Source organism: Chaetomium tenue (genome assembly GCF_020726465.1).
Source record: "Chaetomium tenue strain MPI-SDFR-AT-0079 chromosome Unknown F5144scaffold_2, whole genome shotgun sequence".
Taxonomy (NCBI): domain Eukaryota; kingdom Fungi; phylum Ascomycota; class Sordariomycetes; order Sordariales; family Chaetomiaceae; genus Chaetomium; species Chaetomium tenue.
Genome location: NW_027117330.1, coordinates 2,120,513 through 2,137,118, shown reverse-complemented (window position 1 = coordinate 2,137,118; position 16,606 = coordinate 2,120,513). Strand labels below are relative to the sequence as shown.

Below are 16,606 nucleotides of genomic sequence, written 5' to 3'. Positions count from 1 at the left end.
GGTGGTGATAAGGGGCAGGGGATACCAGCTGGTGTGTGTTTTGTTGGGTTGGTCGTCGCGCTGGTAACGGGTGAAGCTGTCACGATACGGGCCGTGCTGGCCGTCTTTGGGAAATCTTTGGTAAAAGGCTGTTTCCGTGATCCTCAAATCTCACGCAAAACTATGACGTTGGTTGTGTGTGCGGCGTGGAGATGGTTGGTGCCTTGGTGGTGTGGCGGGGGTTTTAAGGAGACTCAAAACGTGTTGTGAGTGGCTAGGGGCGTGTGTAAGTGCCGGATAACCGTCCGGGAGGAGCAAGTGAGATTTGTCAGAGAAGCTTGTTTTGACTGATCACTTGGTGTGGAATCAATTGGTGACTGGTAGTGTTTGCGCAGAATAGTATGGTATGTAAGAAAGACGTGAGGGTATATATAGTGAGCCCCGATGTAAAATCTTTGCCCATGGCGCTTTGAGGCCGGTAATCTCAATTTCTGTTTTTTTTTTCTGCGACCCCTGGCCACGGCGGCCCAACACGGAGGGCCCGAGCCACTCATCTCAACTCATCGGGCTATACTTGGTAATCTCATATATATATATGTTCAGGAACTACTACTGGGCAGAAGAAAATGGAAAGAAAGAAAGAAAACCAAGTGGCGTCCCCCCAATGCACTTTTTCAACAGCCGGGATAGCCACGGGAACGAACCCCCTTAGGGGTGATCCATCCAAGCAGGACGTCATTTCGGGGCCCCAAGCCAGTGCCAAGCCGGACTACCGGGGCAGCTGACCCCCCTCCATCGGCTCCGGGACTCGGATCTGCATGGTTCCTCTACCGAGTAGTGCAGTAACAGTAAATAGGAGTCACTGGACTTATGTTTGTATTTTAACTTTCAACATATTTGTTGGTATTCCATCAACACAAAAAGATAACACCGTACACCCACTGCCCCTGGCTATTTTTCTCTACCCATAGTTATAGGAAATGAAGATGCCAAGAAAGTCAGATTGTTTGCCAGGTTAGGATCTACCAAGAAGCGGCGTCCGTAGGTAGGGCGGTGGGTAAGAGCAGATGTCCTTGTGTCGCATTCCTTGGCCCAAAAGCGCGAGCACAGGGGCCACGGGAGGCCCAGCTTCACTGCTAGTGAGTGGCAAGAGACAACAGCAACGGCACAGCTAGACCACATCACCACAGCATCCTCGATGGGACATTTGTGCGCATGCATTGTCTGCACGACTTGTCTAGGTAACTAGGCCGGTGACCACTCCCGACCTGTCTTCTACCCCGAATATGAGAGTCCGACAAGATGAGAAAGAAGTGCAAGTGCAAACAAACGCCGGAAGAGATATCCTTGCTGCGAAGGAGTGTCTGTACGAATGAATGTCCCAAAAGGCGGGCATTCCACGGTGACCACCAATGCAATGCCTTTCTGTATACTGTCCAGGGGTAAAGGACCACACCTACGAAAGACGGACTGAGAACAACGCCAGATGCCGTACCGTGTGTGTTTAATATGCACACCTCTCGTTTTTTTTTCGGTTTTCAGAGCCGCAGGCCCACGCGGTTAGTCGTAATTGAAAAGCACACTAATCGACTCGCCATGGTGTACTCGTCGGATGGCCTCGGCGAAGATGGGCGAGATATCCAGGACGTCGAGCTTGGGTCCCAGGAGCGCCTTGTGCTCATTCTGTGGGACAGAGTTGGTCACAACCAACTTGTCAATGGCGGAGGCCTTGATGCGGCTGATGGCGTCCCCGCTGAAGACACCGTGGGTGAGGAGCGCGTAGATTTTGGTGGCACCCTCTTTCTTGAGGAGCTTTGCGGCCCGGGTGATGGTGTTGCCCGTGTCCAGGAGATCGTCAATGAGGATGCAGACCCGGTCTGCTACGTTACCCACGAGCATCATGCTCGCGTTTTGCCTGTCGGTGATCTTGGTGGGGCGGCGTTCCTGCGGCGAGGGTTGGTAAGTGGCTGAGAGGGGAGACACGGAGAGATGTTACCTTGTGAATGAGGGCAAACTCAACGCCCATGCCGTCTGCAATCGCGGTGGCACGTTTCGCACCACCAGCGTCGGGGCTGATGATGACGGCATCCTTGTAGTTGGGGATGTGCGTTTGGATGTACCGCTTGAGCAGAGGCCTGCCGTACAGGTTGTCCACAGGAACATCGAAGAATCCTTGGACTGCAACATGGTCAGTATCCTCTTGCCCCGACAAAACATTTACACAAAGCAAAACCCGAAAAGTGGTTGATGACGTGTGGAAACACAGAGCCGCTTCTTGGCCACGTGGTGACGCGAAGCCACCATTTTGTGTTTCACATACCTTGAGGGTCGTGCAGATCCATGGTGATGACTGCAGCATATGTTAGCGATATGAGCGGTGAAGCAGGAGGCCAGATTTCTCTCCCCAAGGCACAGGCTCAGACTCTCAAGCCCAGCTAAGCCCATAGAACGCGGGGAGACATACCATGATCGGCACCAGCACAAGTCAAGAGGTTGGCCACCAGTGTCCCTGCTTGCGCAACCCACTGCTTATACCCGGGCTTCGCTTGGAATGCGCCGACGTGAGACACGTTCTCGTAGTCGTGTGTTGTGTAACTGCCAATGGCACTCGGCGCGGGGGTTGCGACACTGTGGCCGTTGCCATTGAAATAGCTGTCGCCGTTGGTGATTCCGTTGGTGATCCCGTTGATGCCGTTGGTCTGTTTGACGGGAGATGTGGCGCCGGTCCCGTTAGGCAATGACGTCTTGGTCAGCCGGCTCGAGATGTCGGTGCCGTTGACGAGCCCAGCACTCCGGGGGACACCAGGGGCAGGGGTGGCCGGTACGCTGTCAAAGGTGTAGTCCTTTTTGCCGTTCTCTGAAGGGGCTTTGAAGAGGGGGGCGCCGGCCTTCTTGTAGGGGAGATCGGGTTGCCTCGAGTAGGGGAACAGGGGTAGGACCGCCGTGACTCTCCGGGCCGAGCCAGTCTTGCACGCCGAGATCATGATGCATAGATCCATGAAGTGGTCGTTAAGCTTGCTTCCATTGCCGCCAAAACCAGTCTGAATGATGTAGACATCTTTGCCACGAACTGAATCCTGGATTTCGCAACGGCTCTCGCCAGATGAGAACTTGGTAAGAATACGGTTGCAGGCTGGCAATGCCAGGATGTTGCACACGCTTTCCACGAGGGCGGGATGCGAGTTGCCGCCGAGGACCACGATGTTTCGGACCATGATGGCGGCTCAATTGATGCAATTGGGACAACCGGGCAGGTTGAGCCAAAGGGAATGACGCGATGGAGGAATAAAGTAGCGGAGCAGAATCGGAGAAGAAAGGGTGGCGGCTCGGCAGGCAATCCGAGTTTGAGAAAGTTTGGGGTGCAGAAGCGGAACAGGCGTCCGATGCAACTCCAGGTGCGCAGGCGAGAGTCGGAGGGTGCCTCGATCACACTGCACGACCGATGCCGGCACAGGCGAGACAGCACCAGATAAGGCTCTTTTGTAGGTTTGTTGTTGTGCCTGGAGGTGTGAACAGGACAGTTCACCGGAACAGAAACAGAACGGATGCTTCACACCGGGAATCGGTCGCTAACAAAAAATTGCCGAGGGTACCAGGGCAACTGAGGGGCCGAGCACGGCTTGGTTTGGCCGGGCGGTGAGGGGCAGGGAAGAGGGAATAAAAAATGTATGGGAAGAAAGAAAGTTAAACCGGGAGAGGGGAGGATGAAAGAGAAAATCACAAGGGAATCATCTTGAATCGAGTCAGAAGTGACCAAGTGGGAATGCCGTTCAATGCGGTAATGTGTTTGGGATGTGGGTAAGATCGGTCCCGCGGTGTGGAACAGTTGACCGCGGGGCTGCTAGGAATTAAAACAAAAAATTTCTCTTTTGCGGGTTGTGGTCCAGTTTCTCGCCTCATGGTTCTTGACGTCGGCCGGCCCAGGACGCACCCCAAATCGGTACGTACCCCAGATCCAGGCAATGATGATGCGAGAATTTTTCGGAGGGCCATTCCTGCATGGGATGATTGGCTTGGATTGCTCAATTGGGACGTGCCCTGCAGATGCACTGGGTCAGCTCCATGTCTCGGAGCTCCAACGGTCGGCTTGGGGCATCGCTAAAGCCTGAGCCGCGTTTTCTTCTGACACACCGAGCTTTTGAGCTTTTGGGTTGGTTCCAGAGTGCATCGCAACAACAGCTCGTACCACGCAATCAATCACAGTGATATAACTAGCTACATGTGGTGGAGTACGAGGACTGTGGCAACCACGAAAGCTGTGCAATAATTTGTCTGTCTACTTACCTAAGCCACTGTGCAACTTTTGTAGTTGTGTCGGCACGTCGGGTAGCCCAGAACCTTGCCAGAACCTTGCCAGATCCCGCACCTTGCATCTCAACACCCCCGTCAAACCCTTCTCGGAAGTGAGGCAGCGACAAAAGCAAGATGAAAATTCTCGAGTCACAAAACGCGCTTCTGTCCAACTATGAGGTTTACCAGCACCTGGCCGACCAGCGCAAGCGGAATAAGGCGCAAAACCGGCGAGTGCCTGCCAACGCACATCAGGTGATGAACGAGGTTGGCTTTCACAAACAATCATCATTCTCCCAGACACCGAGTCAACTAACAAGGACAGGTCACCAAATATCTCAGCGGAAAGCCTAGCCCGTTGGAAAAACAAGAAGAAACCCAAACATACAGCCCGGCAGCCTTCTCCCTCCTGTTTGAAAAGCTCCGCGAGGCCAACCTGCCAAGCGAACTGACCAAGGGCGAGCTCCTTTCCATCCTCAACATTCGCCCATCATCTACCGCGCTTTTAAGCACAGCAATCGAGGACATGGAAGAGCGGTTTGATGACGACAATCAGAACAAAATTGTCGACATCATCGCAGAGGTACTGGGAAGCGACGAGTCGAACGAAGGCGGTGAAAGGGCGGATGAGATGGATGCCGATGCCGTGCCAACCGTCGAGAACGGCTACTGAGCGGGCGACTGAATGAGGCACATGCATCATCATTTTGCCTCCCCGCCCCGGCCCAGTCAGCAACCCCTGCTGTGACATCCGCTTACATAATTATGCAGCCCCCTTCGCTCTGCCCTCCGTTTGGGGTTGTGGTCTGGAGGGCGGTGCTGCAAATGTCGTCAAAGGCCTCGGTCATCAATTCCCCGGTCACTGCCGAGCACTCGATGTATTTGTCGACGCGCATTGCCTGGGCTGCCTGGTATCCCTCCTGCGGGTAGATGATGCCGTTCGGGTCATCCTCGGACCGCAGGTCTCGCTTGAGGCCTAGCACTAGCACCGGGAGGACGTCGCTTGTTGGGAATACCGACCGCACTTCTTTTATCCACTGGGAGACAGCGTCAGAAAATGCGGGCTGAGAGGGGGGGGTGGCGGATGGGGATCATACCACCCGCTGGAGGTTGATGAGGCTGAGGCGTTGGGTTATGTCATAACAGATGATGACCAGGTCCGGTCGGAGAAGCCTCCAGTTTTCGGGGCTGCTGGTATCGTAAAACTCAAAGCGATATTGGCCTTTGCGGGAACGGATCTCGAAAATGAAGGGCTGGTCGATATCTCTGAGGAGGGTGATGGGAGTCTTGCCCTGGAGGTTCTGGCGCCCCTGGCTTATTCGTCTGCGTTCCGTGGATCATGGGTTAGCTACAACTGTATTTACGAACATGTTGGGTGTCTATCTTGGAAGCCATGTTCAGAATACTGACGAGAGAAAAGTCGATTTCCCGCATCCCTCATCGCCTAGTAGCAGGACTGTAATTGTGTGTTCTTCCATCATGCCATTGGTGAACAGGGTGAGTGTTTGAACTTGGGTTCCTTGACATTTACATACACTCTGAACGCATGGTCCTTATCAACATCCCACGGCGGGCTTATCGCGATGCCAAGACCAAGACCCGCCAAAATTTGTCCAGCTTTGCGGGGGGCAGCAATCGCTGGAATTCCAGTCGCTTTCACCTGCCGGCCAACTGAAGGGGCGCATCAGACCTGTGACAATTTCTAGTGGGTTGAGGGTGAAAAGGGGATCGGCTTTGACAGCCCTATGAACGCTACGTACCGCGCTCGGAAGGCTCTCATCCACGCGCAAGGCCGTTTAGTGGTCGCGTTGCTGTTGCCATCTTTTAACGGTGCAGCTCACTCATTTTCATATTCACTTGGCCGCCAGGCCCTGAGCCAATACTCATCCTCATCTTCACCTTCACCCAAAATGGCCGACCTCAACTACCAGGACTGGTCCAAGGATCGCCTCCTCGAGCGCATCAAGGAGCTAGAACAGCAACTCCAAGCCCAAGCAAAGCCCGACCCCGACCCCAACCCACCATCATCCACAACAACGACAACGACAACAGCACCATCAACCTCCACCCCACCACCACCACCAGCAACACAGCAACCACCCTCCCAAGCCCAAACCAAACCCAAACCCAAACCCAAAACCACCCCCCCAGCACCCAACGACACCACCAACCCCCCCAAAAAGCCCAAAAAACCCTCCAAACTCGACCCCACCCGCTACTCCACGCGCCTGATCGCCCTCAAGCTCGCCTACCTCGGCAAGCGCTACGGCGGCTTCGAGTACCAGGCGGGCGTGTCGGTCTCCACAGTCGAGGAGGAGCTGTGGCGCGCCCTGGCCAAGAGCTGTCTGATCTGGCCCGACGACCCGGCCCGTGTCGACTTTGCCCCCTGGGAGTATTCCAAGTGCGGGCGTACGGATAGGGGGGTTAGTGCCTTTGGGCAGGTGGTCGGGGTGAGGGTGAGGAGTAATCGGCCGGTGGTGAGGGTGGAGGCGGAGGCGGTGGTGGGGGAGGGGGAGGGGGAGGGGCAAAGGGGGGATGTGGTTATGGGGGAGGCGGGGGTGGAGGATGGAGAGGGAGAGGGGGAAGGGGAGGGGGAGGGTGATGGCAAGCCTGTGTGGGATCCGGTGGCGGATGAGATTAATTATCCGCGGATCTTGAACAGGCTGCTGCCGCCGGATATCAGGGTGCTCGCGTGGGCGCCGACGCTGCCGGAGGATTTCTCGGCGCGGTTTTCGTGCCGGGAGCGGCAGTACCGGTATTTCTTTACCCAGCCTGCCTTCCCGCCGCTGCCGGCCTCGGTGGACCCGGAAAGGAAGAAGGGGAGCGAGGGGTGGCTTGATATTGACGCTATGCGGAAAGCAGCCAAGTTGTTCGAGGGTGTTCACGACTTCCGGAACTTCTGCAAGGTCGACGGAGTCAAGCAGATCTCGAATTTTAAGCGGAGGATGTTTGAGGCGGATGTTGTCGAGGTGGAAGACACGGGCTCGGCGCTGCCGTACCTGGCTCAGCAGGGTTTCAAGCCGGAGGGTTTGGTCGACGGGACCACGTACCCTAAGGTATATTACTTCCACGTCCGCGGTTCTGCCTTCCTGTGGCACCAGATCCGGCACATGGTCGCTATATTATTCCTGGTTGGGCAGGGGCTCGAAAAGCCGTCAATAGTAACCGAGCTACTGGACGTCGAGAAGAATCCTCGCAAGCCGAATTACGCCATGGCCGAGGAAGTGCCGCTGGTGCTGTGGGACTGCATCTTCCCCAAGGTCGACGATTCCGAGCAGGCGGCGCTCGATGTGCACGATCCCGACGCGGAGGGCAACACCAGCATGAAGGACGCCATGGACTGGATCTGGCTGGGCGAGGACAAACCATCGTACCTGCACGGACCGGGCGGGCTGGTAGACAGCCTGTGGGAGTACTGGCGCGAGCGCAGGATGGACGAGCTGCTGGCGAACCGACTGCTGGATGCGGTGGCGCGGAAGCCCGACCTCAGCCGGAGGCTGGCCGAGTCGGGCCCGCCGGAGAAACCGAGCAGCAGCCAGCGGGTGTACGAGGGCGGTGACTCAGCCAGGGCGTCAGGGACGTACGTCCCCGTGCTCAAGAAGCGCCTGCTGGCGTCGCCGGAGGAGGTCAACGACAAGTGGGCGCAGAGAAAGGGGTTCGCCAGCGCGGAGGAACTGTCCAAGACCAAGAACTGGCGTAGCGTCATTAAGGCGAACAAGGAGGCTGGGGGTAACAGCGCGGTAGACAGCAGTGTAGATGAATAAACCACCAAAAACTGCCTCTCCAACCATTCCAATCCATTCCAATCCCAATTCACGCTTGAACTTGAAAATAAACAAAGCATAGAAAAAAAACAGCCATCACCCCTTCCCCCCACCCTCCCCCTTCCCTCCAACCTCCTCCCCCTCCACCAAACACGCCCTAATCCCCCTCCAAACCGCCTCCACAATCCTCCTCCTCGGCAACAGCCCCGGAAACAGCACCACCACATCCTCCTCCCCCTCCACCACCACCACCAAATAATACCTGACCTCAAACCCCCGAAACGCCTCATTAATCAACACATCGCGTATCTTCTCCGTCGGGATAAACCTCGTCTGCCGCCCCCATCCCAACTTCCCCCCTCCTCCTCCCCCGCCCCCCGAACCCGAACCCGACCCCGACCCCGACCCAGAGGTGCACGTCTGGATCCCCAGCCCGCGCAGCACCAGCACCGACTCGGTCGTATGCAGCCGCGTGTGCACCGCGGCATATATCGCGCCTGCTGCCGCCACCGCGACGGCCCAGTCGGGGAGGGGTGCGGTGAGGGTGGTGAGCAGGGTGCCGGCTTGCGAGAGCTGCGCGGTGGAGAGCGCGGTGCGGAGGAAGAGGGCGATTTTGCCGGCCGAGAGGAGGGTGAAGAGCGGTTGTTCGGAGTGGCAGTTGGTTATGGTGGGGAGGTGGTCGAAGCGGGTGTAGAGGGTGAGGAGGGCGGCGAGGACGACGAGGAGGCGGAGGAGGTGGATGCTGAGGAGGAGGAGGCGCAGCGGGATGGTTAGGGGTGGGCAGGTGGTGACGGTGAATTCGGCGGTTGTTGGGGAGGGGCGGCGGATGTAGAGGTGGGGGGCTGTGGTGAGCATGGCGCTGGTTGGGTTGGGGTGGTGGTTGTGGTATGGAGGAGGTGCGAAGTGTTGATTTGGTTCGTAGTTTGGGCGGTGATGCTGTTGCGCGTGCTGGCCTGTGTCACCTCTGTCGCTTGGCCGTGGGTTTGTTTGGTCGACTCATGGTTCGGTAGGAAAGAATCAATCCATTTCTCTCGTCGAGTATTCCGCAATTGCTAATTGAAAAGCCGGGATTCGCATGTGAAGAGAGGGAACCGTGAACGCGCCGAAGGGGAAGTGGAAGCAGCCAGCATCAAGTCCGCTATCGATAAACATTACCCTAACCCTTCAGTATCCCAGCGCACTGGCCCCCAAACCTGTGCAGGGTATATGTATTACTTCCCGCACGCCCAATTCTCGACTGTAATGGTCAGTTTGGTTTCGGAGGCACTTGATTTTCTCGCTGTTTCTACTCCATCCCCATAAGAACCCCCCAGCGGCGCCCAGCACGAATCTCGCGGTGGCCACCCACTCGCACGGGTAACCTGCGATCGCTGCGTGTGGCCCTAAGCAATGAAGATGACACTTGAGGGAGGCCTCACTCTGCAGAGGCATCTTCACCGTCAGATGGCGCGCTGGATCACGATCGCTGGGGGCTTGGGGTAGAACGGCGAGATGGAGATGTCGACTCCAATTTTTGTCATTTCTTTTGCACTTTTTTATTTATCGACAAGGGACTTGGATGATGCCTGTCGCCGTCAAAAATGATCCCATCAATTGCGACAACACAAAAACGTCAAAGAGACAGTTGGTAGGCATTGACATGCAGTCTCTCGATGCTCAACTCAGGGTTGTCGAGGGTTGAGGAATCTCGCGATGTTGGCCCACATAAACCCACAGCCTGAATGACAGAGACACACAGCACAACACACCAGCACCACAAAACAAGGAGACACCAGATAAATAAACAATATCAACTTCTGCTACTGCAACTGCTACTACTAGACACCCATTACAAATCCAGCAATGCAAATCTCCCCCATCGAAACGAAAACACCATCCAACACAGTGCCGCGAGGCAACAATGTAGTTATCCCACACCCATTCAACCCAGTTGAACCTGTTTCACCCACCCGCCAGCTTTTGTTGCCTTTTCCCATCCCCTCCTCCCCCCTCCCGCCCATGGCCGAGGTATCATCCGTCAGTCACACCTCCAACCATATCCAATCCAATCTGGTATTCCATAAACCCCCCCGTCCTACATCCTGCCATCCCCCATCCAACCACTCATCCACCTCCCAACCAGCCCAACCGAGTTGTCATAAGTCATGAGAAGGGAGATAAAAGGTATCCCAAAATGATGAAAAGCAAAAATGAGAAAAACGTATAAATACTGAAAAGTCAAATGCAAAATGCAACATGCAAACCGAATAACTACCACCACCACATGGCGCGAGGGAGGGGGAGGGCAAGAAAGAAATATGCCCTGTCTCTCTCGCCTCGCTGTGGCATCCGTCTCCATTGGCCTTTCCCAGGCCATCAATCCGTGATAGATATATTTCCCCCCGTCCAGGACAGTGGTACCTCATACCCTTCCTTCATTTTTCGTTCTCCATATAAACATACCGCGTTGTGGGTGTTGTATGCGGCTGCGTGTGTGCGTGTACGAGTAAAACCTTCCCCAGACCTCACACAACAACACCACCACCTTAAATCATCTCACTCTGATGCAACCCCGTACGATACTCACTCCTCCCCTCCTGCTGCGCCACCTGCGCCTGCACCTGCTGATAAACCACCTGATTCTGCACGCGATAGTTCATACCCATACTAACAGGCGGGTGCGACGACGACTGGTGCGAGGACGGGGCGGGTGGCGGCGGCGGCGGCACGCTCTCGTAGGGCGCGCCCCCGGCCATCATCTCGGGCGACTTGATGGACGACGCGCCGGGGCCGCGGCTGCGGCTGGCGGAGCGCATGCGCTCGGTCGCGCGCGAGATGCGCCCCGCGATGCTGTCGACGCTGCTGCGGCCGCGGTTGTGCCCGTTGCGCGGGTTGGGGGTGGAGATGATGGGGACGGTGGCCTCGCTGACGGGGATGGCGGAGGGGATGGGTGGTGGGGGAGGGGGTTGTTGGTGTTGGTGCTGCTGCTGGTGTTGCTGCTGGGGTTGGTATTGTTGCGGGTAGAGTTGTTGTTGGAGCTGTTGTTGAAGCTGCTGCGGCGGTTGGGGTTGGTCGTCGTCCATGACGATCTCGATCATGCCCGAGCTGCCGCCGTAAACGACCGGTTGGGGGCCGCCGACGTGGGGGAGGGGGGCTGGCGGGGGCGGGGGCGGCTGGGCGAGGTGCTGCAGCTCCTTGAGCATGGGCGGGACCGGCGGTGGAGGTGGCGGCGGGATGTTCGCGTTCGCATCATACGACGGCCTCCGAGTAGGGAAAGCGTTAGCGTCGTGGGATGGCCGCCGGGTAGGGAAAGCATTGGCATCGTGGGACGGCCTCCGGCCCATCGACGTCGAGTTGACGACGGAGGGCCGTCTCGATTGGGTCTCTGGTTGAACCAGGTCCCGGGGAGGAGCAGACATGGATCTGCCGATCTGGGCTGCCATCCTAGACTGGGCTGGCGGAGGCGGCGTGTACACGGACGACGAGAGCAGCAGCGGGATGTCGTCGACCTTTCGCTCCTCCTCCACACGTTCCGGGGAACGTCTGCCTGGCGACTCACGCTGCGGCGGCATGGCGGGCGAGGCCTGCGCGAAAGTAGACGGGATCGGGGGAACGGGAGCGTTCCTGGAACTCGACTCGGAATCCATCACCAGCCGCATCGCCCTGGGCGTTGCCGGAAGCCCAATGGCCGGCCTGTTGCGGGTTGCATACATACTCCTCCCGGCGCTGGGATCCACGCTTGCGCTGCGGAATGGAAGGTCCTCCTTCTTCGGCGGCACATATGTCGTGCTCGGAAGTTCCATGAGCGAGGGCAGCGCACTGGTGAGTGGCGCGGGTGTGATCTCGTCGGGATGCAGGATCGGCGGCGCCGAGGGCCTCGTTGCGAGGGACTTACGGCGCGCCTCGAGTTCACGGGCAGCTGCCTCCTTCTTCAGCTGTCTCTCATCCTTAATGACCCTCAGATCACCCGAGTTGTCCGCAACAAGCTGCATCGGTGCCGGGGTCTGCAACGGAGCAGCAATCTTGCGGCGCGAAGAGGTCTCCGTCCCGGCGTGTGATGTGTTCCGCCGAAGATCCGGCTTCTCCCTGGGTGCTTCCCGGGTAGACCATGCGGTCGATCGGACCGACATTGGCGAGGCAGGCACTTCTCCCCTGGCTCTGCTCGCGCTCCGGTTGTTCCTCAGGCGGAACTTCTCCTGAGCCTCGACCGCCTGCCTGTAATCCTCTTCGTCATCCGACCCATAGTAATGCTGCTGCAGGTTTGCCGACATGGGCTGCGGCGAGGATGGCGACCTGTTCGACGGCGGGCCGCGCGATACGGAGCGACCACGGAGGTCCAGCGCGGGCGGAACGTGACGCTTATCCGGGCTGCGCGCGCGGCTCGAGCTGCGGCCGTTCCGGCTGGCGGTGCGGCTTGAGCCCCTGACCCGGGAGCCATCTCGGTTGGCGTATCCCACCTTCCTGACCGTGCTCGGCTGGCTCGGCAGTTCCATTTCATCGGTAGAAATATCAATCAGCCTTCCTTTGCCGCCGTTGTGGCTCATCTGGTCGAAGTCCTCCTTGGGTGTCGCCAAGTTGATCAGGTCCTCGGGCGACATGGGCACTGGGGATTTCGGCGAGCGTTTTCCGCCCTTGGGAGTGTAGCTCCGCGACGAAGCCCGCCCGCGATCTTGAGACTTTCCACGGTTGTCCTTGCGTGACCGGCTGGTGGCACGCTCATTGCGGCCATCGCGGCTGCTCTCTCGGATTTGCTTCTTGGTCGGCGCCGCGTCTAGACTGTGAACGTAGTTGTCCAGGCCCTTGCTCTGGCTGGGGTGGTACCCACGCTGGCTCCTTGCAACGCTTGATGTCGCCGAGGCCACGCTCACAGAACTGGCCACGGATCCAGGGCCTCTTCGCCTGGATGGCCAGTGGTATCGGACAGAGGAATTCGCCGATGGTTCGGGTGAGGTAAGATCTTCCGGCAGAGAGTCTTTGAACGAGGGGAGGGATAGATCAAGGCCTTCAGGGATGCGGCTGCGGGAGCCATTCCTCCTGTATCTTCCGCCTTCCATCAAGGCAGCAACGGCCGCGGGGGACGGGGACGGAGGCGGGTGCCCCTTGACATTCTCCTTCATCAATCTCGGGCTAGCAGTGTTCGGCCTCGTGAGTTCGAGCTTCCTCACCGCAGTGTCGTGGACTTCCATCGACTGGAACGCGTTCGCATAAGGGTCTCCCTCCGGCCGCGTAATGGCAGTCAACAGATCGCGCTGGGCCGAGTCAGGGGCTTCGCCGATCGAAGGCAAGCGCTGCCGGCCAAATCCATGCACTGGACGGGCAGATGCCGGGGTGTTAAACTGGCTCCGGTTCCCTCGCAAGATGGCAGTCGCGGGGTCAGCGCCGCCGGGAGAGAGTGCCGTTTCCAAGATGGGCGTCGCTGCAGCGGCAATCGGAGTCTTGCCGTCATCGACGTTTGCCAGTAGCCGGTTCTTGGCGTGAGGGTCGAAAGAAGTGATGAGTTTCAGCGCCGAGTTCTTCGCGATACTTCTCTGCGGCCCGTGGTTCATGACCGGGGGCGAGAGCGGCGGACTGAGCAGTTCGGGAACCGTTTGCGTAATGCTAGGGAAAGTGAGCTGCTGGGCGGATGGGGAAGACCAGGGCTCGGTAGATTCGCGGCCGGTGCAGGCAAAGCATCGGATAGCCAGTTGTTGCTGGCCGTGCTGGACCGCCCACTCGCCCCATTTCTTGACAATCTGTTCCTGCCGCTCCCATGCTGCCGGGAAGAAGAGACACGTGAGAACGAGAGCCTCCATGTACCTCTTGTGCGAAACGTAGATCTCGACAGCATCGTTGTGGTCGCCCATGCCAACCATGATGGTCGCAGCGGCGTGAACATCACCGCTCTCGAGTAGCCGCTGCACATAGGCACGGCCCAGCTTGTGCTGAGATGCCTGCCCGCCAATACCGCTCAGTGCGAGAAGCATCCAGTCTGACGAAGTCATGTTCTCGGACCCCATCGCCATGATGTCGGTGTTGATATCGCCTAACCACTTCGCCAGCAGAATACGGTTCGTCGATCCAAGCGGGTGGCGGGACATCTCGTCCCGGACCAGGTCGTCAATGTCCTTGTGCCATCCAAAAATGGTGCTGAGCATCTGCCGCCGCAGGTCATCGTTGGTCAGGCGGCTATGGTCAGAGGAAAAGGGTGCCTTGTACGGGACATCTGCAAGACGGCTCTTTGTGAATTTAAACAGATCGACAACCCGCGCATCCTCGGGACTGCGCGGCACCTCGTTGCGTAACCTCGAAGGCTTGCGGGCGGTGCGGAAATGCGAGCTCCCCATCGAAATCGAGCTGGTCGTTGACAGAGATTCTCTTTCTTTCCTTTCACGGGGCTGAGTGTAGCCGGAGCGAAGCGACGAACCGGCCGAGATGTAGGTGTTCTCGGTCATGCCCCGCGACACGGTGGAAGCGGGATACCGCCGCGCCGCGGTTTGGGATGTGGACGACGAAATCGACACGGTTGACCGGGAGATGTTCGAGGCCGGCGTGGTGGGACGATACTGTTCGGTGTCTGACTCGCTTTGCAGATACCGGGCTAAAGGCGACCTCCCATCCTCTTGATCGGACATGTCGGTCGGCCGGAATGTGATTTCTACCTGTGAGTCTGATTCGGAGACATGCCCGGGTTGGCTCTTCTCTTCAGCCTCCAGCGAAATAGGGGGTGATGGCGGGAGCAGATTTGCAGGGTGCTGTACGTTCTGGACCATCATAGCTGGCGCGTTGAGGTCAAATTGCTGGACCGTGTTGTTGGCTCCGAGTGTAAAAAGCGTGCCCGAAGGGCCGTAGACAGCAAGGCCGCGGATGGTGTCGAGAGTCGGGATCGTATCGTAGGTTACGTGCTTGGTCCGCACGTCCCATGATATCGTTTCACTATACATGTTTAGCGGTTGACCCATCACTTTACCAGCTCCCAAAAGCACTCACGACTCTGAGTGTTGAATAATCCGGCCGTTCTTGGACCACCCCATCCAGTTGGGGCCCGTGAGGTAGTTTTCCGTCCTCTTCAGAATGCGCACGATCTTGGCCGGGTCATCGGCGTTGTAAGCCTTGGATACACTCCACACACGGAGGTCGCCATCGTTTGTCTGTACCGACAGCATATCCGATTTTGACCTAGAAGATGAGGCATGCCATGATAGGGTCACGATTGGGGATGGCCCCCTTGATGTGGTGAGGTTGTGAAGGATTGTAAACCTTGGCTGGAGAGTCGCGATCAAGAGCGACCCGTTTTGGTAGCTGTAACTTGGTGTCAGCCTCAGGTGAAACCATCCAGGAAAGCCGGTTGAACGTACCCAATAGCGAAGGTCCTGCAGTCGGCTGCAGGTGAGATGGCCGTGATGGCTATCTGGTCAATCGTCCTCGCGGAGAGGTGTTCTGATGTTGTCGGCTCAAATAATATCACATTGCCTTGCGAGTTGCCTGGGTGCCCGTCAGCCAAGCGCTCACGACAGGAAGCCGTAGCACGTCACACTCACCAAACGCAACATTCCCGTTTCGCATCCAAGAGGCGCATGTGAGATTCTCATACGACGCAAACCGGGCGACCTCGTCTCCTGTCAACAGATCCCACACAATAGCCGTCTGCCCCACGTCGTAGCTGACCACCAACCTCCCTGCTCCAATGTCGCTGTGGTTGTCGACGGCCAGTAATTGAACCTCCTCGGCGTGTCGCGCGAATCGCCGCTCTATCGCTAGTGTGTCGTAGTGGCAGCATACTACCGAAGTCCCCTGAGCATAGAGGAACATGGACGCCGTGGCGGCACACGGATCGAAGTAGCGGCTGGCATTAATCGTGTCGTTTGGCGTCGCCATGGCGTAGCCGTGCACGTGGGCGAGCCTTCCTTTCTCATGGGTGGCAGTGCTGGAGCCAGCACGGCTCCGGGAACCATGAGGGCCCGCAGCGGACATGGCGGGCAACGGGGCGGACTAGATAAGTCCTCGGTCTTGTGAATGATGAGACTACCAAGGGTCACCTGCTTGTATATTAGTCGGCTGCTTGCATTGCAGGGGGAACATCCGGCGCCGCCTAGCGCGCGAGACTAGCCGCCGGGCATTCGACAGGAAAGTCTCTCGCATCACCACCCGGTAGGGCAGCCGTCGGGGTACGGACGGGGGCGGCGAGCATAAAAACAAGAGAACATACCGACCGATCAGTAGATAAGTAGCACGCACCGGAGGCGGAGCGGCGAACTAGGGCGAGCGGCGAGGCTACACAATCCGAACCCCAACCATCACATGGGACAGTGTCTCCCGCTGTCAGTTCCCGTAGTCGGTACGTTCCTCCACGTTCCGTGCACCTACGAAAGCCGAGCTTTCAAGGTATCCCGCCGCATGTGTCGACGAGTTGGCGTGAATGTAAGTGATCGCCACGCCTGTCGTGTTTTGGTGGATGCCAGTGCAGCCGAGGACGAAAGGGTTCCTGTGGTGACGGGATGCCCGGGCGTGAAGGTGCTAGCTGTGGGCACGTTGTAGCGGGGGAAGACGGGAAGGAGAAGCGAATTCAAGACGAGATTTAGGAAGGGTATTGGGTCGGCCGCACGGTTACACCGGGG

At 57.8% G+C, this 16,606-nt stretch overlaps 5 protein-coding genes across 5 annotated transcripts; 2 read left to right on the top strand and 3 right to left on the bottom strand.

The window, feature by feature from the left end:
* Positions 1-1,369: 1,369 nt before the first annotated feature.
* F5144DRAFT_112960 (phosphoribosyltransferase-like protein) lies at positions 1,370-3,417 on the bottom strand. The gene is made up of 4 exons (XM_066782147.1): positions 2,444-3,417; positions 2,300-2,329; positions 1,976-2,157; positions 1,370-1,923 (listed from the first exon to the last, which is right to left on the bottom strand). The coding sequence occupies exons 1-4, from the start codon at positions 3,192-3,194 to the stop codon at positions 1,540-1,542; spliced, it is 1,347 nt and encodes a 448-aa protein (XP_066646376.1). The 5' UTR covers positions 3,195-3,417; the 3' UTR covers positions 1,370-1,539.
* An 829-nt stretch (positions 3,418-4,246) lies between these two features.
* F5144DRAFT_112932 (RNA polymerase Rpb4-domain-containing protein) lies at positions 4,247-5,228 on the top strand. Its single transcript, XM_066782146.1, has 2 exons — positions 4,247-4,536; positions 4,595-5,228. Exons 1-2 carry the CDS (start codon positions 4,405-4,407, stop codon positions 4,940-4,942), a joined length of 480 nt encoding a protein of 159 aa, XP_066646375.1. The 5' UTR covers positions 4,247-4,404; the 3' UTR covers positions 4,943-5,228.
* Positions 4,668-5,747, bottom strand: F5144DRAFT_641143 (P-loop containing nucleoside triphosphate hydrolase protein; the record flags this gene model as incomplete). The annotated part of the gene is made up of 3 exons (XM_066792759.1): positions 4,668-5,333; positions 5,367-5,592; positions 5,680-5,747. 3 exons carry the CDS (start codon positions 5,745-5,747, stop codon positions 5,025-5,027), a joined length of 603 nt encoding a protein of 200 aa, XP_066646374.1. The 3' UTR covers positions 4,668-5,024.
* Positions 5,748-6,179: 432 nt separating this feature from the next.
* On the top strand, positions 6,180-8,807 carry F5144DRAFT_590217 (pseudouridine synthase; the record flags this gene model as incomplete). The annotated part of the gene is made up of 3 exons (XM_066790140.1): positions 6,180-6,692; positions 6,849-7,965; positions 8,446-8,807. The coding sequence occupies 3 exons, from the start codon at positions 6,180-6,182 to the stop codon at positions 8,805-8,807; spliced, it is 1,992 nt and encodes a 663-aa protein (XP_066646373.1).
* Positions 8,808-10,369: 1,562 nt separating this feature from the next.
* Positions 10,370-16,427, bottom strand: F5144DRAFT_112867 (uncharacterized protein). Its single transcript, XM_066782144.1, has 5 exons — positions 16,198-16,427; positions 15,530-16,027; positions 15,347-15,473; positions 14,979-15,290; positions 10,370-14,924 (listed from the first exon to the last, which is right to left on the bottom strand). The coding sequence occupies exons 2-5, from the start codon at positions 15,960-15,962 to the stop codon at positions 10,559-10,561; spliced, it is 5,238 nt and encodes a 1,745-aa protein (XP_066646372.1). The 5' UTR covers positions 15,963-16,027; positions 16,198-16,427; the 3' UTR covers positions 10,370-10,558.
* Positions 16,428-16,606: the final 179 nt, after the last annotated feature.